The sequence below is a fragment of the Anneissia japonica genome, unplaced genomic scaffold (assembly GCF_011630105.1).
Source record: "Anneissia japonica isolate Jap-2015-1 unplaced genomic scaffold, ASM1163010v1 scaffold287726_len2788222_cov184, whole genome shotgun sequence".
In the NCBI taxonomy this organism is placed as follows: domain Eukaryota; kingdom Metazoa; phylum Echinodermata; class Crinoidea; order Comatulida; family Comatulidae; genus Anneissia; species Anneissia japonica.
This window is the reverse complement of record NW_022705125.1, coordinates 96,272-121,809: the sequence shown is the minus strand read 5'-3', so window position 1 is coordinate 121,809 and position 25,538 is coordinate 96,272. Positions and strand designations below refer to the sequence as shown.

The following is a 25,538-nucleotide window of genomic DNA, read 5'->3' as shown; positions in this document are numbered from 1 at the left end:
TATGAAAGGATACTAGGACCAATTGTAAATACTTCTACAAATGAGTTTCTATAGACATCGCTGTATTGATTAAATTACTTCATTTACGCTTCAATGATATCAGGTAGATTAGAAGCTACTGTAAAGATATTCAGTCAATTAATCAATTAGACAATGAATCAACAGTGATTTGTAAAGCACTAATCCCCACGACAGAAACAATGCTCAGAGGTGCTATCACACTTATAATATGATATTTATATAATAATATATTATTAATAATATTAAGGAAAAGTAGTCAATTTTGGAGAATGTATTCTTTGGCACTGAAAATCTAACTCCATAAAAAAAATACATAAATGAATAATTTAAAAGTAACAAATCTTCATCAACTAACAATAACACTAATGGTTTTGCCATTGGGTTGAATAAAACTAAAATCGCCTCAGGTTAAAGTAAAATATGTAACGAAAGTTGAAATAAAGATCTATAGTTATCCTTCTCTGAATTTTCCCCTCTCTATCTCTATGACAATTGACACCATTCTATGAAGAGTGCAAGTTTCAGCGATCCCAACAGGAACAGTTAACTGTGCCCGCAGGGGACATAAATTGACAACTTGATATAAAAAATTGCTATCCAGAATAGTAATACAACAACACTGTTACCTAGACAATGTGTCTGTTCTTGCATTACAAGATTTTAGGAATGCGAGAAGGATAAAATGCCCAAAAATTTATTCAGAATTATCACCATGGGAATTTATATAACACTCCAACTGACAACGAAAGCACAAGACGTCAACAGTTGATGAAGAAAAGCATAATAAATTTGCTGTTTGGAAATGACTCCTTCCTCATTGGAAATTCTCTTGTTTTTAATAGAGCAAAGTTTGCTGGTTTTTATTTCCATGTAAATCTGAAAAATCTACTCATAGAATTCTGCTTAGATTTGACTGCATTTTATAATAAATATAAGAATTGAAATCTAAGTATATCTTTGATGAACTGTAGCTGACCTTGGAGCATTTCTTGCATCAACTTCAATGATACTGTAGACATGCATGTGTCAATGGTACCTGTTATGTCGTATTTCACAATTCTAATTTTGTGATCTCAATATAATTCACTGCCCCCTCCCCACAATATCCAAGCTTATTTAAAATGAATTCCAACATGCACTGCATTTCCAAATTGAGTTTTATACTATGGCATAATAAACAAACATAGGATAAAAATGATTAGCTCCTAAAATAGATACACTTTATTACTATACTAATCTAGATATAATACTAATTTAATTTCTAGTCTGTATGGACTCTGTTTTTTTAATAAGAGGAAATTATGTTGTTCTTATGTGGAGTATAATGATTTATGTGTTTCAAATTATTACACCAGTCACTGAATAAAACACAAAACACTTCCTCAGCTCCCTGATTTTTCAACAAGTAATCAGCATCAGGGGTGGATCCAGTAGGGGGTATGGGGGGTATGTTCCTCCTCCCCCAATTTTGCTACTAAATTTTTTAAAATTCCTATGCAAATCAATGTTATGTGCTACTCACCTATTTTCTGAAACTGTTGTGTCCCTGTTTGAAAACTTCTGGATCTGCCCCTAATCATATTCACATATTAAACGGCTCACTGTGGATTATTATTTTTTTATTTTATTTATATGATTACACTGGAGTTGTAGCTTGGCGGTTAGGATGCTTGCCTTCCAACTGCAGGGTCCTAGGTTCAAATCCTATCTAATACCAAGTTGTTTTTTTTTTCTTGATAGAAAATAAACTACACTCCCTGAGCCTCAGACAACCAATACAAAAATACTCATTATACTCCCATAGTAGGTGGACACAGGTCAGAGAAAATATGTACAGAATTACCTACTCGAAGATAACATGGTCAGCCTCGGGTTTACTCGAACCATTAACCTTACAATTATGGCTGTTTTCCACTAAGCAAATTTATTCACGAGAATCAAAATTGTCGGTTGATGCGCATTCACATTTCTAGTAGTTTAAATGTGCAACCAATCAGAGCTCAGGGAGAGAACCGACTTTAGAAGCATAAACCCTTACAAATGTGCCACATATTTCCACCAACAAAATTGATTTCATTGCTTTTAAAGGTGTGTTTTTGGTTTGTTTTCATATTAGGCAGGTGCTCACAAACGACCTTTGCCCTGGTCATTAAAAAATGATTCAATAAATCCATATTTTGATCAACAAACCCCTAGAATATTACAGATTTAATTCATGGATTTTTATTGGACAATTAATGATATGGCAATGATCTGTATCCTAGTAAATTCAGTTCCAGATTACTTGCCAATTATAATAATAATTGGACTTTTAAACCAAGGATTGTTACATGAGGGATTTAGTTGAAGGCTCAATAAATCCTAGGAGTTATAGGTACAAGCATGGAGTTAGGTAAACATCTATAAGTAACTAAACTACTATTCATGTATTATACTTATACAAACTTTATTTTGGACAGTGACAAGGCACCATGGATCTGATAGTTGCTGTGTACTTGTATTCGTATATTATATTACATTATTATTAATATTATCCTTTCAGACATGCTTAAAGCTCTGTTCAGACTATCAAATTGTATTTGACAAAACATGTGACATGCCTAAATATGGTCATGATGACCATATATAGGCGCATCATGACTAAATATGGGCATTAACAGTATTTTTGTCAAAGAAAATTTGATAATGTGAACAAAGTTTAAGACACATAATTTATCACTGTATTGATGATATATAATGCCTTCTAGATGGCTTTTAAGTAGTGTATGTAACATCAGTAGCAAATTCTTTGTCTTGTACTGTATTTAGCATCAAGATTGTAATTTCATACTTTGGTTGCAAGGAGCTTAACAATAATTAATACTACGTTATCTTACAATCGCGCATCACTCTCAATCAAATATGTATATAGATACGTCTCAATTATGATATGTATGGCAATATAGTTAAAATGTTACAGTCAATAGCAAATCATGTAGAATGGTTAATTTAAAAATATTAAGAACTTCTTGATTGATTAAATATTTGATTAAATATTTGATTTAATATTCAGTACATTTATGTGAATTAGATATTAGAGACTGTTACAGCTTTAATTGAGAGTGGCACGATACTTAGGTACATGCTATGGTTTGGTAACCGTAGACTAAAGTATCTTGCTTTTTAATGTTTCACTAAACTGCATTATTACCAATTTGATAACCTATTTAACTCCATAAGTGTATTGATACAGTATTCCAACACAAGTTCTTAGGAGTGCAAACCTTACCAGACTTCAATCTTTCTACACAACTGTGGTATTAAAAACCCAAAATAATTTTTGATGCACCTCTCTATAGAAATGATATTTTTCCAATCAATATTTCCCTTTTTGTATGTATTTATTCAATTTATTTATCTTTACTTATTTCAAAGGTTTTGTTTTTTCAAAATTCTAGCAATTTAAAAAAAAAATGCAATGCACCATGATCTCCATTGATTAAGAATTGATAAAGCCCAATAAAATATGGGGTGTTTCAAAAACATATGTAGAAAAATTAACTTGAACAAAATGTATCCCAATATCAACAAACATTTGCAGATCTGATTATTGATAAATAGTGACTTCCTCTAGTTATTTCCAACCTTTTCTGGTAAATCATTTACCTAAACAGGTGTTAGACCAGATTCCAACTCATAATATTGTGTCAAACCTTTTACATGTTTCCTCACCTGTTTGTAACTTGCCGTCAGCTTACTGACATTTGGCGACGATATCATATTTAGCTATCGGCAAAAGAAAGCTGGTAGGCAGTATATAAATTTATAAAAGTAAACAAGAAACTATTACAACTGCAACTTGTTCATATGTTTCATATCAACTATCACATACTTGCCAGCGAAAATATGAAAATCTGGGGATGCTCCCCTATTTTCCATCTATATGTCACCACTTTGGGAGGGAGTGTATATATATGCACCTATGTAGTGGTCATCTTTGTTTTGTTAACTTTGCCTCCTACTATTGTTTGACCAATACTTACCACTTAGCCATTTGGAGTTGTACTCAACAGCTCTTAATTTAGGACTGGGTCCCATTGCACGGAAGATAGATGGATCTCTAGCTTTGAAATCAGAAACAGTGCCTGTATAAAGATCCCCATCGCTAGAAATGATGGCTGTGCTATTATGGTGTGGGTTGAATGGACACTTTGCAACCCCGCTCACCGTTCCAAGCATTTCTCGAATGTCATTTGTCTAAAAAGAAAGAAAATTAATACATAAATTTTAAAAATTTGTATCAAGTGAAATTGGAATGAAAAAGGTTTGACAATCTGACCTTTTTCCTCATCATGTTCTTTATCTAAATGACTTAGTCAAATATATCTTGAATAGATGAATAACTCGGAGAATCAACGCCCTAAAGCGTTGAAGCAAGAAACGTATATTCAAGATATTTGCATTTTTAGGAAACAAATTTCAACGACAATCCATCATATTTGACATGAACAGATGATACAAGAACAAGCAGGTCACAACGATAAAACACTTTAAAACAAACTAATATATGAACTATTTACTTCATATAGAATGAATTTTATATACATTTTTATTCGACAGATAATATAAGACATCCTAAGAGACTACTCACGTTTCGCCAAGCGCATCTTGGAGCAAATGCGTACGTTCCGCAGACGAACACCGAAGGACCTTGTATTAATAACACACGTATAAAATTACAACAATCCTCCTACATCAAAAAATAAAATGATAATGTTGATCTAGTTGTTCTGGTGCTTGAGTTACTTACTGTTATTAAGAATGAAATAAAGTAGAGAGGAAAGACAGATATTAGACTTAAGAAAAAAACAACATTGATAAAACAAATGTAAATTACCGTGGTTTCTCCTTTGCTTAAGCATACATCTTTCGTTGACCTCTCAACTGACCAATCCACAACCTTAAAATGTAAAGAATAAGAAATGGATACAATTGTTATCTTTTACTATATTATTGAACTTTATTAAAAAACTGAAATTTCAAAATATTTCAATCGTTGTTAAGTCTCTCATTGGACTAATAAAACATATTTGACCATATTTTCCTAAATGTTAAATATTTATACAGCACAGAGAACATAGCCATCCTTTAATAACATAGTTGGAGTGCAATATTAAAGGTTAGAATTTTCTCCACCTAAATTTCCCTAGCAGTTTTCGTTCACATACAACCAGCTTTTACTTCTTAGTCTTTTCTGATATTTTGAATAAACTGTGTGATATTTTATTGCATGTGTCTTGCGATTGAATAGCAAATAAATCCAAATAAATCAAAACAAATTAATTTTGGCAACTCAATCTTTTGTAGTAAATGTATAACTCAAGCTTTAATCAATCTCTATTTTCTCCAGTCTTTTTTGAGTACAGTACAGCATATGCAATTTATAGATCTGACTAACATAAGCTACATGTACTACAAAATATAGAATTTAATTAATCAATTTGATTAATAGCATTTTCTTCATCTTGATATATACAGTATGTAGCAGTAGACTTGAAGCCAGGAGGCGCTGGAGGAAAAAAATGTTTAATATGTTGTACACCTGATTTTCCTAAGACACAAAAAGCATATTTAATGAGATAAAACGGAGCATAACCACCCTTTTTTTTCCACCTTTTCCCCCAGTTTTTAAATATTCAAAAATCTCAATCTCATTTAGTGCTCCCAAAATCAAAAAAAAAATATCAGTTGTACAACAAATTAAAAAAAAAAAATTCCTCTGGAGCGAGCCTGGCTTTAGCTACAAGTAGTTTTAAAGGTTCAGAAATTGGTAACATACTGCAGGGTTTGTGTACTTGTACTTTCATTAAAAAAAAACTCATTCCATCAATCACTCAACTGTCAAGATATATAGCGACAACATCCAATGCAAACAATATTCAGTGTCTGTTATATTAATCTTTTATGAAACTACCCACAGGAAAATAAGATTTTTATTCTGGATTTGATGAATCAAAAAAGTGCATATAAAATTTTACATTCTTGACATGGAAGAGTAAAAACTGATATTGCAACTGTGATAACAAAAACATCACAGTTACAGGTTGTTGTTTTTAATGATTAAATTTATAGTTTGTTTTTGATGTTTAAGAATACTTCTGCAAACAAAGCTGGATTTTCAATTAGCATATGTAACACATCATTACTTGTGTATTGGATTTGTGGTAAGGGTTTGATTATGGCACAAGGGGTGAACTCAGTCCACGTGTGTGGTGCCGATGATCTGTCCCAGGCTTCTATACTAAAAAGACTAATCTACAGGAACTTTAATTTGTTTCCAATTAATTGAATTTTCCCCTTGCCCACACATAAATTTACAGTTGTAGCCAGATAAAAACTTCAAAGTACTTTCTATAGTATCAGTAAACTTTGTAGCAAACAACTTATACCTGTCCAGCTTATTGTGTAGCTACCAACATTCAATATTGATATAACATATAGGTTGATACATTCCCACAGACCATGTCTCAGTGATCCATTGTGTCTACTTAGCCCCTAGAATTTTTTATTGTATTTGCCAATTTTTTAATTGACATTGTAGACCTTAAATGTCTATTATTCAGTCAGTATAATAGGGAAGAGACAGCATTTTCAAGCCATAGAATTTTGAAATTCAGGCAAACTAAAAAAAAATCTAACTATAGTGACCTACTTCTTCAGCAGACTTCTGGTGTGTAAAGCCGACCTCCTAAGAACTCCAAAATTGTAGTATAGGAGTATAGGAGGGGGAGAAAACTGTTGAATTATGGGAAAGTTCCACCACCGCAGATTGAGATGTACAGCATTAGTCATGAGCAGGTTAGCTGTATCGCCTCAGCACTCCCACACTGTTTGTATCACTTATATTTGCTGCTAAATATTCTTTTAATTTTTTTTGTAGTTAATTACCACCTGTGTATCATTTGATTTTGATAACTTACTTGATCCTTATAAATGAGAAATTCAAAAATTTAATTGAATTATTCAGGTTTATTGACAAATATTATAATTAGCATTTAGAAAAATGTGTAGATCATTCACAGAAGACCACTGCTTGAAAGCATCCAGGTATGGCCAGTTATACTCAAAAGTATACTCAGTAGGAATGCAGGATGTACCCAAAAAATAGACAAGTCATAATAGCAACAAAATCCAAATCCAGAAAAAAAACTTGATTACATCATTTCAACTTGATTAAATTTCAATTATTAAAAAATTATTTTAACTATTACCAAATTTAAATTGAAAAATTGAATTTCAACTTGATTAGATAATTTCAACATGATGGAGATTATGCCTAAATAACTTCAAAATGTACACGGCATTCCAGCGGATCAGGTTGTCGACTGTGACCTGTGTCTGTAATCCCTTACACGATTTCTAATTTACAAATGGATGACAACAACAATCAGAAAGATGATACTTATACGAGATTTAAGCACTCTTTCCTAATTGCAAAAAAATATCTTTTTGAGAAAACTATCTCTTCCTACGTGGTCTTAATTTGATTCTTTGAAGATTACATTTTGTAATGATTCTGTATTCAATTAAGTATATCTGGTGGAATGGCTCTAGAAATCCATACATTTATATAAAATTAGTCGTTTATTGTCTAATAAATCTTTTAAGTGTAGCAGTAGCAAGCTTTAATGATTGTTAATGATTGTTGCTAAATATAAAATTTTAGACATGTCAAAGTAGGTCTATGTTGGACTGATATATTGATACAAACTGGAACTGGAAAGTGCTTCTTGAAACATTCCATAAAAAACATTTATAAAATGAATTTACTTTTAAATTAAATTAATATTTATACTGCAAATATTACTGCTAATGTTACAACTACTGCTACAACTAGTACTACTATTATTGCTACTACAAAATGCTTAATGTTACCACTACTGCTACAACTAGTACTACTATTATCACTACTACAAAATGTTTCTTAAGGTCACTGATTCAGGACCTCATTAAAAAAATGTAAATAAATAAAGTGTCCTTTAAAGTGAAGCAGATAATAAGGAATGTTGGGAAACAAAAGAATGTTTATATTTTATGAGTTAATGAGCATTGTAGAGAAATAATTAGGTAACTAAAGACATTTATGGTCACCCGACAAGGTCAATTATATCCAACAGGTAATCTACACTGGTATTACCTTTCTTGTTTTATTTGTCTGCTCTTAGTGACAAGTTGACATTATGGCGTCAATAACTAAAGAGCGCCCTCACACTGCATCTGACTCTTTGACTTTAAAGCATTACACACTTTCACTTTCCAAAATACTGAAATCCAAGAGGATTATTAAGCATGGATCATGGAATTGAAATGTGGTCCAAGGTCCCGGGAATTAGAGGCTCCATCTTGGAGACACGAGGCTCGTAGCTACTGTTCACTATCACCCTCAAGTTTACAGGCTTGTCAACATCAATTAAGTCATTACCTACACTCCCTGTCCATGATCTTGCTGCCAGCTATTCGGCAAACTAGCAAACGGCAATTTCCTCAACCACCGAATTAGAAACGTCGATGATGAAAGCGTAGTAATCTCCCGGAGATGCCAGACAGGAAGGAATTTCAGACGTAGGTGATAATTGCTTGTAATTTTACTGTGGGACTACATTCTTTATCAAATGACTTTACCATACTCAAATACAAAGTACAGTACGGTCAGGTGCTTCATTCAGCTCACACATTCAGCTTAATTTTATTAAATAGTATTAAGTTTATTACGAAGACTTTAAATCCATTTATATCAACTATGTAAATGGCAAAAAAAAGAAATGGTTAAAAATACTGAGTATTGTTTCCTGTGGAATTCTAATGGGAAGAATTTAACTGTGTGAAAGAGAATTATTTTTGATTTGTATTATTTAATTTATCCAAATGTAATATACAATTAGAGAAACAATAACCAGACAAACAATGCAATGTTAGCTTACTCTTGTGGCCATTGACTATTCCCAGAGGGGTCCTGGTTTCGTTTAGTATGTTTGCATTGATTGAATGAATGCTGGAAAGAATGCTTCTGTCTTCTTTCATCCACATTCATTCTCAGAATTTGTTGACCTCACCATTTTTATTTCTCCTTCAAGTTTTTCCAGATTGAAAAACTGTGCTTCTATGAGAATCTGAAAACACTGCATCTGCAAATTGTTTCTGTCTCCATGAGCGGCAGACATTTCAAATCCAGATATACTGCCCCACCCATAATTTCTTCGGTAGCGGCACCAAAGGGGTTCCTGGGGGAACAGAACCCCCATCGAATAACAGGCTGTGAGTACCATTTTGGAGAATATAGAGGAACCATGGTGAGACTGATGTAGGTATGAACTTGTTGAGGAACCTTGAGTATTTATATGTCATATCACTCACTTTAGAAACCATGTTAATTTTAATTATCTAGTTTTTAGTATTGTTATTAATTATGCAAATTAATCAAATGAACCTTGAACTATACTTACATGTATATCTGATAAATCTGAAGCATTAAGTTGCAATAGCGTGTCTCTGAAAAATAAAATAATAAAAAATTCTTAATGTTAACATAACTATCGTCCTCATAAAAACAAAACAGCATGGATAACATGTTATACTGTAATATCTACATATTCTCCTCTTCATTATCATAATAATTTTAATACAGTGCACATCCCAATTCAAGACCCCTTTATTTCTGAGACCCCACTAATTCAAGACAACTTTTTTAAAATAACCAAAATAACAATTTTCAATCTTTTAACGCAAAGCTAACTTTTAATTGGAGACCGAACTCCAAGACCACCCCAAATCCCAAATGTTTAGGCCCCAGAGGTGGTCTGAACTTGGAGGGTGAACTATATGTTAAAATAGGAATGGAAAGTGAGCATTAAATTTGAGACTACCTGTTTCAATTAGAGGGTTAGCTTTGTGTTAAAAGATTGATTAATTTTAGTTCTTGGAAAAAGTGAACATGAATTAGAAGGGTCTCAAGCTGAAGAGTGCACTATATTATTATTATTATCATTACCAAATTATCAATAACATTCCATTCTGTAATTTGTGAGTGTACAGTTGTTGGATGTGAAAGAATAAAAAAAATGTTATCATTATAAATTCCTTATTGAAAAAATAATCATAAATATGCAATCAAGAATTGATAGGGATTCAACATCCATTAACAAAACCATTTGGATAAGATGACTATTATTGTCCAGATAAAAAGAACCAGCAATACATTTACCTTTGGCAATAATAAACATAACAATTACAAGATTAATGGTTTGCAAAAAAAACAAAACAAGAGATTGTTAATTTCAGATTGGAGAAATTATTGTCCATTACTTGTGTCATATTGTACTTCCAGATAAATAGCGTCATTAAATAATGACTCATTCCAGCAAATGAGCTTGATTTTTTCATGAATATCAATATTTGAACGAATTGTTCTTGGGAATGAGAGATTTATGGAGTAGAATAACATTTTGTTGGATCATAGTGATTTTGCCGCTTTTCTTAATACCTGGCTTTACCGAGTCCTTTTGGATTTAACATTTTCATTTGCTAATATTGATATGTAGGCCTATTTATTTGCTCCTAAGATGATAATCTTGATTAATTCTTATGTTTTTAGCCAGCATGAACAATAAAACAGTAACCTACAGGATAATAAGTAAACCAATAAAAAAATGTTTTGCAAATTGTCTCCCCTGTGTATAATGCATTTGGGTTGTGAATATGTTTTAATACAGAAATGCAATTAAATTTTATTTTATCAAAACTCATCTTGCAGTAGAGGTGAATTAAATGGGTGTACTATTGCAAAAATTTTAATTTAAGTTGGTAGTCAAAAGCAGAAGAATGCTTCCAAATATATCAGTAAGAACAAACCATTACAATATCTCCATGTTGCAATAAATGCAGCTCTAAAAATCATAATTAAAATACAATAGAGAACAAAGCGGTTGCTTACAAATGTAAGTAATTGGGTAAATAAAACACCCAATAAAATAAGTATTAAAGCCTTTATTAATTATAATATTCAATAATTCAATTAATAATAATGTTTTCTATACATTTAATATTATTATAACAAGAACACACAGTATGGTATTAATGAATATTGTGATTTTAAATTCTTCGAATTCAATATATTTTATCAAAATTAATGTATTTTGTGTTTTAGATTAAGCTTTTATCATTGTTCTGTTATTAATATGCAACTTGTTGATTTTTATTTATTGTAATTTTGTATCACAAAATAGGACCATGTGTAAAACAGGTTGTTACACCCTCCTGTTATACTGTATAAATATGTTCAATAAATAAATAAATGAAATTCTGTACAAATCTAATAATAGTCTGTTAAACCATAGAGAAAATGGAACAGTTCTATTTTCTCTATGGTTAAACTATTAGATAACTGAGGGTTATTTAGACTTTATTTTTAGACTTAATCAAAGCTGACAAATGGATTTATGTAGCTATCAACGTGTCTTCATCGGGATGCTGAACTGCTACTGTTTAGCAGATTGGTAATTATAAAAAGAATTATTTAATTCATTTAATTTGAGGTTTCTCTATTCAGGATATAGCCAGGTAGAGACTATCACATAGTACTTTCAAAGGGCATCTTTCCAAAAGATAAACTTAATGTGTTGAAATATTAAACTTTAAATATTAGTTCAATTACAGTATATAAATTGCTTATAGGTACTTTTGGAACATGAAAATATTTTCTGCACATAAAAGTTATTAAGAATTTTCATAGTTAAAAGTCTGATTAAAGAAAACTGAGTTGTTTTGAACTGTCTACAGTAATTCAAAATTGGTAACTTTAATAACCCATTTATTTTAGCCTCTACCATCAATAGTATATCTTAAAGACACTGTATGAGCACTACAGCACATTAAAATTAACTGACCTTTAATTTGACTGAGCTTACAACCTAATATTAAAGTTATTTACAGTCTTAAAAAGTTTGAATAAATATGAATATTGATGATGCCTTTAAACTGTGTCTTGTCAGGATATATGGGAACTAAACATAGTAACTACTTTTAATTTAGTAATTTACAAACAGATATAATGAGGTGTAATGTCTAATTAAGATAATGATGATTGCCTCATTCTGGTCTAATTGGTTAATATGATACTTTCGTTAAAATCCCATTTGCCTCTTTATCGTGTCCATTTAAAGTTTAATGTAACTTGTGGTCAAGCTTAAGTAAGGTTTACTTATTAAAGCAGCTGTCAGCAACCCTTGTGAAATATTTTTGGGTAACTAAGATTATATAATTCATCCTTCTAAGCCTGTTTAAAATGTAAAAATTGAGGTCTGCAGCCAATGGCATTACGTTGAGGAAGGGGATCCTGTGGTTTTTTGAGACTAGTGGCCCTTTTTGTTCGCCAATTCCATCGTAAAATTTTAGATGTGCTCGTTTTTTAATCTTGTTTGTTTGTTTTTAAAGGGGGGGGGGGAGGTGGGCCAGCTGGCTGGGCCCCCTTTAATCCATCACTGGATGAAATATGATATATCCTACAGTCAATGTCAGAGACACATTTTAATTGTGCTGTTATGAATCAAACAGATGTCTTTTGGATCAGGGTGCTACAGTAGATGGAGGACCGTATGTGTAGGGCCCTTCGGGGTCAGGGAACCTGCGGACTGCCGCACAAGAGGGCATACGACATGCCACTGTCTGCACCCAACGATTGGCTGGTTCATGAACAAACTTTTTACATGGCATCAAAATTCCAAGCAAATGGTCTTTATGTTATACTGATCAAGTATTTTCTATAAATTTTTTTCATGACTTTGCTATTATTAGTAACTTCATGTAAATACAGATTTGAAATGCAAACTGACAATCGGAAAAAAGATTGGTTTGTCAGAATTTTTATTATGTTTTTACAGCAGACCTATTGGCCTAATTCTAGAGTTCATGGCAAATTAAAACCCACCCCATATATTTTGACAGATAAAAAAAATTAACTTGTTTACACTTTGTTATTTGTGATTTGTTTGTTCTCTACCTGTTGTTTTGACACTGCGCCTTCAGCACCAACTTTTGGTGGTGATGTTTGCGTTATTATTATTATTATTATAAATTGATAACCTAAACACTGCTAAAAGCCATGAATAAGGTTTCAAAAAAATTCATTAAATCTTGAAATGCGCCAATTACATACATGAAGTATTTTGAGATCTTCTTTCGGGGGAAAAAAACCATCATACATATTTTTTTCCAAGATTTTGAGTCAGTCATGATTGTGCCAACACAAATGTTTTCCCTTAAAATAAAAAAGTAATTGCAAACTAAGATATAATGATTTTCTAAGGTTAAAAACGTATGCATGAGTATGTTAGGCCATTAGAAAGATAGTGAAACAGTTGTTAAATAGTATCAATTTGAACTAGTTCATAGACACATCATATGACCTTGTACAATTATTAAAATATCTATAATAATCTCAAAATTTTACTCAGTGGGTGTTTTTACAAAGAACACTTGAGATATCATATCTTAACTATATACATAAACTGTAATTTATCTAAAAGCCAAGAATTTTGACCATTTGGCATACAAAAAAAAAGTACGCTATTGTGTGTAACAAATTTAAGATTAATTAACACTAGTTAAACTAAACTGATTTTAACTGCAGTTGATTATGACTATATTAATTTGTATATTTCTGTATATTAATTTATATAGTTTAGTTATAGGCCTGCCAGTAATAATTATTTTTATTTCCTATGTATGATACCGCTACTGAGTGCTACTGATATAAAGTGTATATCATATAAATTATTATTATTATTATTATTATTATTGTTATTATTATTATTATTGTTATTATTATTATTATTATTGTTATTATTATTATTGTTATTATTATTATTATTATTATTATTATTATTATTGTTATTATTATTATTGTTATTATTATTATTATTATTATTGTTATTATTATTATTATTATTGTTATTATTATTATTATTATTATTATTATTATTATTATTATTATTATTATTATTATTATTATTATTATTATTATTATACTTCATCAACATGATTAATTATCTGTGCTATACTTGTTGAAGTGAATAATGGAACCTGGAATCAAACAAAGGTTTATCTGCCTAGGAAAGTGTGGGAGGGGATACATACAGTATAACCATCAAACAAAGGTTTATCTATCTGCTTAGGCAAGTGTGGGAGAGGGCATATATAACCTATGGCTCTGCCCACACTATCAAAACTTATGTGTCAACAATCTATGATTTTGCCATATATGGGCATGATGTTGTCAAATTATTCCCATATACTGTATGGGCTAATAACATGTATTTGTCAAATAGTGTGGACCAGCGTGGACAGAGCTCAAAGCCAGGTATGTTAACAGTATAGTAGGTGTTGAGGGGGTGTGTTGAGGGGCTGGGTTTGTTCAATTCAATTCAAAATATGTATATAACATTTACCTTCATATAAAGTAATACTATTCATAAGTATCAAATGAAAAGAAATAGGGCAACCACGAACAAGCAAAGCTCAACTGCAGTGTCCTTTTGCAAAAAAATAAATAAAAATTAAATATTAAAAATAAAAATCAAATAAATCAAATAAATAAATATTTATTAATATAATATTCATTCATTCATTTATCAATTAATTATTCAATCAATTAATCAAATTATTAATCAAGTAATTAAATTATTAAATAAATTTATTTTGTAGCTAGTTTCATGTATTTTGGTTTACTTTCATTTTCAATGTGATTCCTGTAAAGCATTTCAATATTAAACAATTCTAAGCCATCTCCTATTATTTGCTTGAAAAATCTGATAATTCAGCCAAGTTCATTCTTTTTTTGTTTATGCTGCCACATATTAAAATAAAGTTAAAAAGCTAAATACATTAGAACCCCTCCTTTGGGACACCCCTGTTAAGGGGACACTTTTCTGTGAAACGAGGGGCAATATATCTTTTAACACTATAGCCAACCCCCTATTAAGGGGACAGGGACACTTTCTGAGTGTGCCAAATGGTCGAATAACCTCTATTAAGCGGACACTTAATTTTTTTTTCATTGTATCACAACATTTACAGCACTCTAAAAATAAGAACAATTCATTCAAATTTACATTTTGACACCTTTTGAGCAAAAAACCAGAATTTTCTCCCCTTAATCCATGAGTGAATATCAGTATAGGTCTACTGCATGTGTTACTTCGCAAACCAATCTTGTCAATTTTGACCCTTAAAAATGGGGATTTCTTTTTCTTTGTTTTTCATATATTTCATATAGGATTCTAATCCATATCAAAACATATTACTCTATTCACGCAACATTCATCTAATATTTGTAAATAATAAACCAGTATTTGTTTACCTTTTCAGGACATTTCAAATACACATTACACACATATTAATCACATTATACTATTTCAAACCATAGGAAATTATTTGATCATTTTAATAGAATGATCAATATTTAAAAAAAAAAAATGTGGTCATTACCATTGCATAATGAAACAATATTGGGAACATATTTAATTTATAAATGGATTGTATTTGCATTGCAAATTATTGCTATAACTCTGATTCTTATGTCAATAAAAATAAAATTATAAATATGTCATCATTATATGAAAACATGCCAAAAACCCCTATTAAGAGGACAATTTTATGTTTTTGGTTAGTGTCCCCTAAATAGGGATACCCCTATTCAGGGGACACCCCTATTAAGAGGACACTTTTTTGGTCCCGAAGGTGTTCCCTTAATAGGGGTTCTACTGTACTTCAGATTGACTGGATACATTTTAAGATACTGTGTTGCTGGAAAAATTTCCACCATAAAGAACGGTTCTTTGGCGTGCAAACACAGAATTGATAGTGAGCTTTGAAAGGGGTTTTCAGAATACCAATGAAACCAATGTTTACCACCAAAAAACCTGGCTTTTCAGAAAAAACCTTTCTAAAAACATTTCTTTCTTGCCGGTAGGAACAGTAAAAACATGCCTAGGAAGAATGATTAGGCTTTCACCACCCACTGACTCTTGCAAGAATATGGCAGTTTCTTTTCTGGTTTGTAGGTTACTGTGTTTACCTCCATGGTTACAGTATATACAATCAATTCAAATTTCCTTAGATAATTGATGGAAATTAAAAGCTAAACTGATTTTTTATCTATTACTCCACCTTGAAATTGAAACTTTAGCCAATCAATAACATGGAACAGAAAAAATATGACCACCAGAACAATGCCGGCCATTCCTCATCCAGGTGCACGGGTGTCCCAAAGTGATGCCACAAGGAAGTTCTGCAGGTGGGTTGGTCAAGAGTGACCACTTGGAATTTCTGACCTACTACTTTGAATCTCTCAATGAGATATAACAATAGTGTAGAAAGCTCTAGCTCTTGAGGGAAAAACCACAATGTCCATTTCAATCAACCTTAACTAATCCTTCTATATCTTTATATAGAAATGAATATTATATGGCCATTTCTAATTGTGGGATAAGAAATATGATAGGTACAGAATTTATAGCATAGGAAGACATTCTGTCTAAGTTTAATCACACTACTGTATCTTTCACTAAATCGCGTCGAAGTGCACAAGTTCAATTTTTTATATAATGACTCATATATAAAAAAAAATATTGAATAATCTATAAGATAATATTATAAATTCTCTCCTCACTAACATATTTAAAAAACTTTAAATTAAAAAAATATCTTATCTTATATTCAAATACTTATTTTATATTCCTATCTATATAATCTTATTTTATAGCCTAGTCCATTTTTTCTTATTTTGTGCCAATGGAAAGTCAACACTTTGCTCTAATTAACTCGTCCTTGGATGAGATGTTAAGCCATTGGTCCTACTGTATATGAATAATGCACACAAACTCTACAGTATTCATTTCAAAAAGTGTATGGATTATCTCCAGGCATTCCGACCAGGGTACAAGGTACGCCCTATGTCCTCAGGGGCCTACATTTTTACATATGAGAAATTATTTTTCTAAGATTAAGTAATGATTTACACTTTTTTAAAATACACAAATTTGGAAAATATTAAAATGACAGAAAAATGTGAGGCACAATAAGATATTAAGATTATATAGTGTTATATTTTATAATGTTCTGACATCTGACAATAAAATCATACTAATTTTAAGAATGCATTGGTAGTTCATAGGGCATAAAGTTAATCCAACTGGATTATAGAATTAAATATCCAACTAATCCATTGCCTAATTCAATTGATAATCTAGCCTCTCACTTTACTTACGAGCAGCCACAGATATTAATCCATTACATAAATTCATGGAAGAGTATGATTAGTTTGTTCTTAAGTAGCAATTATTCGTAGACAGGATAACCAGACTAATGCATGCTTGTACGACTTCTAGTGTCTTCCATGCATATCAAAACGACCTACAAAATCATTACTTGGAAATAATTGTTTTCACAAGTGAGTCTTCTGGTGAAAATCAGTAGGCCCCCTTACATTTTAACTAGAGATATGAGATATTAAAGAAGAGTATCATGTTAGTGTGAAAAAACACAAATATACTTTTAAAGAGACCTCCATGAATCCACAACATAATTTAAGGCCTGTATATATATTTGTACACTTCTTTAAAATATAAAATCCATGTGCTCTCGATCCTGATTTGTTGTTTTGTAAACATGTAGCCACATTATGCTTATAGCACCAAAATGAACTTGTGTTAATTAATTATAAATGCAAGATCCATTGTGATTTCATGTATTAATAATGGTAATGGTTATTATGTATAGTGCAAAATAAATGATCCGCCGCTGAAATTTATATTTCTGTGCTTCTATCAATATAAACATCCTGTGTTCTTCATTTTGATTTGTTGTTGGGTATACATATAGATACATTAGATCCCACTGTTTGCAGCAATAAACTATTTACAAGTACATGTAAGATCCTCTTTAAGTTTGCAGTGTCCAGGTTAACACCTGTGTTGTGTGGCGACTTGCAGGGCAACCAAATTAACGCTGTTGTAGCATGGCTACATGCAGCGCAGCCTAAAAACCAACATCCAACAACACCATGCTGGTAAAATGGTGCAAACATACCTGAGACAAGATTATAGGTGTTATTACAGACATCATACACATAATTGATTCAGTTTTTAATTACCACTTTCACAGGTCTATAAAAGAATTAGCTGGTAATTACATTACTAATATACTTAGAAATTAATATATTATTTTCTTGGAACCACACACACAGTGAGATGAACAATATGCAAAGATGATACACTAGTAAAGGGAGAAAAGCGCAATAATGGTCCATTTGGGGTTTTGCACTGTGCTATATCAATGCACTGATCATGAAAGTCAAAAAAAATTTTCAGAAACAATATTTTTGTGAATTCAATTTACATTAAATTTTTATTTTTAGAATGACTGCAGATTTTTCACAGAAATTTTGAGGTCAAGTTTTATATATTTAGTTTTCCAATTACCATAAATGAAAATAAGGTTAAAATAATTATAATTAAATAGAAAGTAATAAATAATGGGAAATTGAATTAAGTATTATAACTCCTTTATTGATAAATTATATAATTAAAGTATAAAATTACAAAAACCTATACTGTAATAAAATAGAGATGTTGGTTTTAATAATGATAAACCGATTTTAAGTAATTTTGATAAATTTATCAAAATTTGAAACAGGTATTGTACAGTAGGTAATTATTTTAAATCAAAAACACCTGGGCAGAAGGGCATGGAGTAGCTAGGAAGGACATCGTCCAATATGGACAGTCAGAAATCGTGCTTGCAAACACAGATAACTCTGAATAACGTAACCCGATAAATTACATCATCAAAGTTAACAAGTTCATTAGCCAGAAACCCACATTGAAGACCACTTTAACAGACACGTCACGTTGATATCTTTGTTAAATTCTCGGCCAACACCTTCGACAACGCCGGATGTCCTTGTGAGGCCATGTGGTCCTGCTGGTACAGGTGGGGTGGTGATATCATTTCCTCCTAGATGTTATATTGATGGATTTTATGGACCCACTAGGGAAATTCCAATCACTGTCAAAAATTGATTCTTAATTATTTACTTGATTTAATAAATATTTTGTTACATTTCATATTGGTCAGATGATATTAACTGTATTACAAGAAGACTGCTTTGATATTTCGATGGGCTTCAGAATACTGGTCTGATATATAGTCCAAATACCTTCTCGTAAACCAAGTCAATGTTGATATTTTTTTCTAGATTTTGTCCAATTTTCAATCAATTATACACTGTATTTTCAGTCTGTGACCTTGAAAGTACTTAATCACAGAAAATGGATTTTGTGTGTGATCCTATCATTATATCTAATTTATTTAATACTGTATATAGATAACCTGTAACTGCTAATTTGCTTAGCCTGAGGTGATGAGACTGCAGTGGCATATCTTGGAAAATTGAGGGAGATGGGAGGGGATGGTTATGGGGTTTAGCATGATGAGAAAGTGAGGAGGTGCAGCTAGCTGAAGTATATGAGATCATATGAGGTGATTTTTAACTACCAGTGCTTGAGTGACGGGATTTGCTTAGCAAATTTCCAGTAGGAAGATTGGGTGGGGAGCAAACTTTTTCTGGTTAATAGGGGAGAAGGGAGGGGGGGGGGAGGCTTCAAAAGTGTACCGTATGCCTGTAGCAAGTTTACCCAAGGGCAAATTACTGAATCTGGTGTTTACATGATTGCCTCCAGGAATTTCAAAGAAGTGCTTTTTAACCACCCACCAACAAATACATGCGCAACATCACTCAGCACCAGAAGAACATTGAGGGGAAATCATTATTAACCAAGGTGAAACAAGCTTTATTCTTGTAGGCCAAAAATAATTACTTCCTCACTTATTCATTGAGCAGGTGGGAGGGACATTCCACTCATGACTAACTGGTCAACAATGAGGGAGCCCTTTAGTGAGCACCTGGGAAAGTGAATGATTTATCAGGCAACAGTGGGAGTAAGTACATAAAGGGGAATGACAGCTCTAATCAAAATGACGAGGTTGTAAATGTTTACAACAGATATTTTTATTGTAGGAATGTTGTTTTTTCATCAAATTGAATGGTACTGGTAAAGGTAGGATATTTGTAGAGCGCCTTCCGCAATCAAATCGGCTCAAGGCGCCGACAGTAATAAATAAATTAAATAGGCTACCGACGTATATATTGGCATATAAGGCGACCTGCGTATAAGACAACCCACAAGTTTAAGAAGAATTTTGTACAATATTTGTATGTCGGGCGTATAGGACGACCTCCTGTTTCATTGTCAGAATTCCTACTTTATTCTGCTTTTTATGGTCTTGATACAGCATCTAGCTGGCTAAAAACGGAGCCAAATGCAAAGCAAATCTTCCAAATAATACCATTTTATGGAGTTTTTAAATGTTCAATCTTATTTCCCTGTTTTTGAAATTGCGTTCATTCATGATAACATTTAGTAGCTTCATTGCATTAGTAAATTTATGTGTTACGGACGATCCGAACATAAGATGAACATGATTTTAAAAATCTAAAATTTGCATGTCGTGCATATAAGACTTGTATTGCTGTTTTTCGATCATAATTTACTATTTTAGGGCCTTTATACGCAAGTATACAAAATTAAACAATTTATCAGCAATATTTTATTTTGTCAAGCTTTAAGAGAGAGGAAGTAGATGGAATGGATGTGTTTTGGGGAAAACTAAAAAGAAACCCTCTTAATGTTGTCAACACATTCAATTAATCTACAGTAGGCCTACTTCTGTCTGACAAGTAGAATTAAATGAAATCTAATTATAAATACTTTAAAAGACAATCATGAAGGAATTCAATTGAATTTGGAATGCTTAGCATATCACTGTAATGGCACATTAAGAGTTTGAATAATTAATAATAGTGAATAATTAATTAAAAAAAATAATTACATGGCCTATTATTTTATTACCTTTTCTGACTTATTTTCTTTAAAATGTAAAGCACAGAAAAGTTATTATAAATGCATAATTTACAGCAGAAGAGCATTAATGTACATTTTCATATTTGGTCTAAAGTCAATATGAAAGTAATGACATGAATTATGTACTGAAACATCAGAAAAACATAGCATACAGTAGTAAAATGGAGTAAATGTCACCAACTATTAATCATTAATTTTGGTCATGTAAGTTTTGACAATGACATAAAATATGTGTTTAGAAACATTCAGAAAGACATACTGTAAATATTGCCAATTTAGTAAAATATAACTGACCTGGCTTTTATATTCCTAAAACAAAATGTAGGTAACAATTAGGCAAAGGCACCATTTTGAAAACTGAAGTGAATCCTATAAATAGCCTGGGTCCACTTATGATACCACTTTATAACCATTCATTAATAGCAGTAAAAACCCAAGGATTTTTTGGTATTGATTTATTTTAAACCTCCGGCCTCCCTTTGATCTTGATCTTGTCTAGAATTTCCAGAAACAAGTTTGCACAACTGTTTTTTTGTTGCAACACTTTTTTTTCTACATCAGCCTTTTACAGGGGTCAAAATGTATACTTTTGGGAATAAGAGGGGTGAAGTTTGAAACAGTAATTAGAACGGAAGTAATTGATAAAGTTTGATAGTTTGCAGTTGACAGAGTTGATAGTGATAATAAAGAATGGGGGGGCATTTGGTATAAGGCTGGCTAGTTTGATTAGTTGATTACTTCATTACTGGACCATTTCCTAATAAACCATACACAAAATGCTTATAATTAAAGTTATAGCACATAAGCCATCTGCCTGTTGTGACCTACTGTAAAACACACATGAACAATTTAATTGCTTACTTTCTATTTAGTAATTTCAATTTAATATGATAATAGAAAAGTACTTGCCAGAGCCTCAACAATAAACTCAATATATTGATCGGTGTTTAATGACATACTTAATCCCTTCAAATAGCTGATTCAATATTTTAATTTAAATTTTTTTTTTCCCAGACTGTTGTCGGACTACATACATACTGAAAATTGGATTATTTCACTTACTTTGCTCCGACAATGAGTTGAGTTTCATCATCATTCAATGCTATCTTTGATATATCTTCTAAGCCTCCTCTTCTATTTAATCCATACAATCGTACATCTAAAGATAAAAATAATTTAAATAAATAATATGGTATACACTGATACAGTGTTTTCCAACAATACATACATTTTTTTTTTCAGATTGTAAATTTAACAAACAGTATTATTGAATACAGTAACTTTGTTGCATTAAGTTATTTGATTTGAAGTAAGCCATTTTTGTTTTATTTAAAAGGAAATTCAAATAAAAAAAAACTTCAGTACAATACAGGACTATCTGAAAAAAAAAAATCAAAAGTACATTTTTTTTCTTCACCAAATTATAACTTCCAAACCAATAATTTTTTCTTCTTGCATAAGGTTGATCACCATTGGATAAAATAATAACTTGTCAAGATACCGATTTAAACTTTTCTTACTTTCCCTAGAAATGGGAAAGTCCAAACATTTAATAATATTTCAAGGATGCCATCTTTCAGCGTGATAAAAATGCGCCAGTGGCAGATCCACGAATTTGAAATAGAGGGGCCCCAGAGAGTGATTTTCACAGACAAAGGGTATATGCTACCTAAGTCCTAACATAGTTGGGGCTGAGCTAAAAACATTTATGACTATGACATGGCAGATAGCCGGGAATGGCACTCTTAGACTCAAAATTTGAGTAGCGCTTTATTTTTTTCTCAATTTTGTGAAAATTTCGGGGGGAAGGGGGCCCCTTAAATGCGCCACTGTTAATTCTCATTTGCGAAAACAAGGAAAAGAAATTGATGGATTGTTATATGTGAAACCTGTATTATTCCATAATTACAACCTACTCAATTCTCAGGTTTATATTTATTGAGCAAAATTTGTTTATAAACATTTAGGAAATTCCGATGTCTACTATATTTATAATTTTCTTTTGCAATCACAAGGTAAAATATTTTGTTCACTCAGGATATGCAACAACAAAGCAACTTCCTCATATTGGTAGGATCAGCAGGAAGGGGGAAGAGAGGCTGTAAAGCAGATTTATAATGGTCCAAAACTTTCACTTCTGGAACCAACCTCATGATCTTTCCTCTGCAAAATTGTGTCAGACCCTGTTAGACAGCTTAGCCCCATTTCTCCAGAATGTTTACCTGCGTGCCCACTGGGTATGACCTAGAGTGAGATTATGAATTTGGGGAATAACTTTTTGTTTTTAATGTTTTCATTTAAAAATTATAATTGTTATTTAATTTCTCTTCAAAAAGGTTAAACAGACTGTGAATTCTACCAGGTTGGCGGCAACAGCACTTATAGGGAATTAATGAACAAAATATAATGCATGTCAGAACACACGAACCAGATAGTCATACTTTGTTTTTCTTTTAATACAAAAAGTCAAACTAAGGGTATGCTATTGTTTGTCATGATACTAAACAAAGAAGTAAAATCTACAACTGAGAAAAATTCTAATGGAGGTGCAATTATCTTAAGTTTGAATTCCTTGTTGAGCCTTAACAATCCGACCTTTGTTAGCAATGAAAACTATTTTCTGTATTGCCGAAAATTAACACATGGACAGCGAACTAGCCAGGGCCAAGGCAAGTCCATTAGTGTCATCACTGTACGTAATAGAGTGACACTGTTTTTGTTTATGGTGCTTGCATATCTACTGCTGAAATCTATTAGACTTTACTCGGTTTTAACCACATTCATTGAATTAAGTCATCACAACAGAAAGGTGTAATTGTTGTTAACGTATGTATTTTTAAAAATGCTGAATCAGGATCCAGGAAGCAATTAGTGTCAATACAGGTAGCTTTCAGTAGCCCCGATCAGTGATCCAAAACAGGGGTGCTTTTTGTGTCAGCTCTATATTGTGGGACCCAAGCTGAAACTGATATTGTTTGCATACCACCACATCCGTCACACATTGAATTTGAAGCATAGAAATAATTTCCTGGAAACACCTGTGATTCATGTGCAGAATGCGTCATGTGTAACATTTGATCTTTTGTGAATCACATTTAAATCATTACAATTTTAAGCTCAAAATATACGTTTTTAAAAATTAATCTTGTTTTTCAGAATGCTCACTTCCATAAGCATCTTACTGATGCATAAAAGTATGTAAGGTGTGTCAGACAAAAATTGTTGCCATTAAATGATAAAAATTCCAAGACAATCTCAAGGAGAAAAGGGTTTTTCATGGATCATAACAACTAATCTGGGAATACCTCAGGGTACTGATGTGATTTTAAGATGAGTCATTAGTAGGCAGTTAACAGTCGTACCCAAGCTATAAACCTGGGAATATGATTGAATACAGATGGAGTTGCTACCTGTTAATCATGTGATGTCATAACACAGTTAGGCCTACTAAATAGGATGTCAATTAAATAGCCAATTTCAGGGACAGGTAGAGTAACAGAGCCTCCAACTGGCTATTTGATTGGATTGTGGGTGGTTTGAGCATACTTTTTTAGGTAGTTATTGGTGTCTGCCTACTAGACTGTTGTTTAATATGTGATTACCTTGATAAGTGACAATATACAGGTAGGAATGCATAATGATACCAATCATTGACATGAACTCAAATCAGCACTTACTGAGATGAGTTAACAGGATAGGTAAATTAGGTAAAAAAAACCAGTTTATTGTTGCATTACATATTTAATGCTTAAAAATCATTTAGCAGTCTAAAATAGTACAGTGTGGTTAATTAATCCATTTTAATCATGGAATTATATTTTTAAAAAAGCAATATAACCAAATAACAAAACAAGTACAACTTAAACTTCATATACAATACTAAAGGGAAATGACTAATTAACTTCACCTCAATAAACCATAAGTTGGAAATCGGTAAAGCAATAAAAAACAAATTTATGATGTCCTGATGCTAACTTTAGTGTAGTACTATCATCTCATTTATTCTTTAAAAGTAATGTAAAGTTCTAATGAATCTATATGTACAGCTTTTTAATCCTTATACAGCATATTGCCTAATATTTAAGATTATGCAATATTTTTAGCGGTAAAAATGTTTCCAAACCTCACAGTTTGTAGAATCATCATATTTTCAGCTATTTTCTGCCGAAAGCCTTACCATGCTGCCTACAAATTTTTCTGTTTCTTGCTTTGTAGAATTTAAACCAAAACAGTATTCTGATGGTCTATTAAAATATAGGCCTATATTGTCTGCACTGTATATGAAAGAGGCCTATGAGAGTGAAATTTGTGCAATAATGCAACAGGAGACCTACTAAATAGTGCAATCCAGTTGCAGTAAGAATCCAGTATTTGACAATGTTTTTAATACTACATGTTAGTATATTTTATTGGTATTAAATACTTAAATATGGTTTACCGTATATCAACAAAATTAGGTCAATAAAAAAGGAAATGTTGTATATTAAATTTGACAAGATCATG

The 25,538-nt window shown here is 31.7% G+C and overlaps 1 protein-coding gene across 2 annotated transcripts in view; it reads right to left on the bottom strand.

Annotated features, from left to right (window-relative positions):
* The window catches only part of LOC117105235 (semaphorin-5A-like), a 66,519-nt gene that overhangs the window by 31,933 nt on the left and 9,048 nt on the right, over positions 1–25,538 (bottom strand). For both annotated transcript variants that reach the window (XM_033246316.1, XM_033246317.1), the window contains exons 2-6: positions 22,098–22,194; positions 9,504–9,549; positions 4,898–4,960; positions 4,652–4,750; positions 4,044–4,257 (exon numbers count right to left, since the gene is read on the bottom strand). In XM_033246316.1, coding sequence (XP_033102207.1) covers positions 4,044–4,257; positions 4,652–4,750; positions 4,898–4,960; positions 9,504–9,549; positions 22,098–22,194 — 519 coding nt within the window. The remainder of the gene's footprint in view (positions 1–4,043; positions 4,258–4,651; positions 4,751–4,897; positions 4,961–9,503; positions 9,550–22,097; positions 22,195–25,538) is intronic.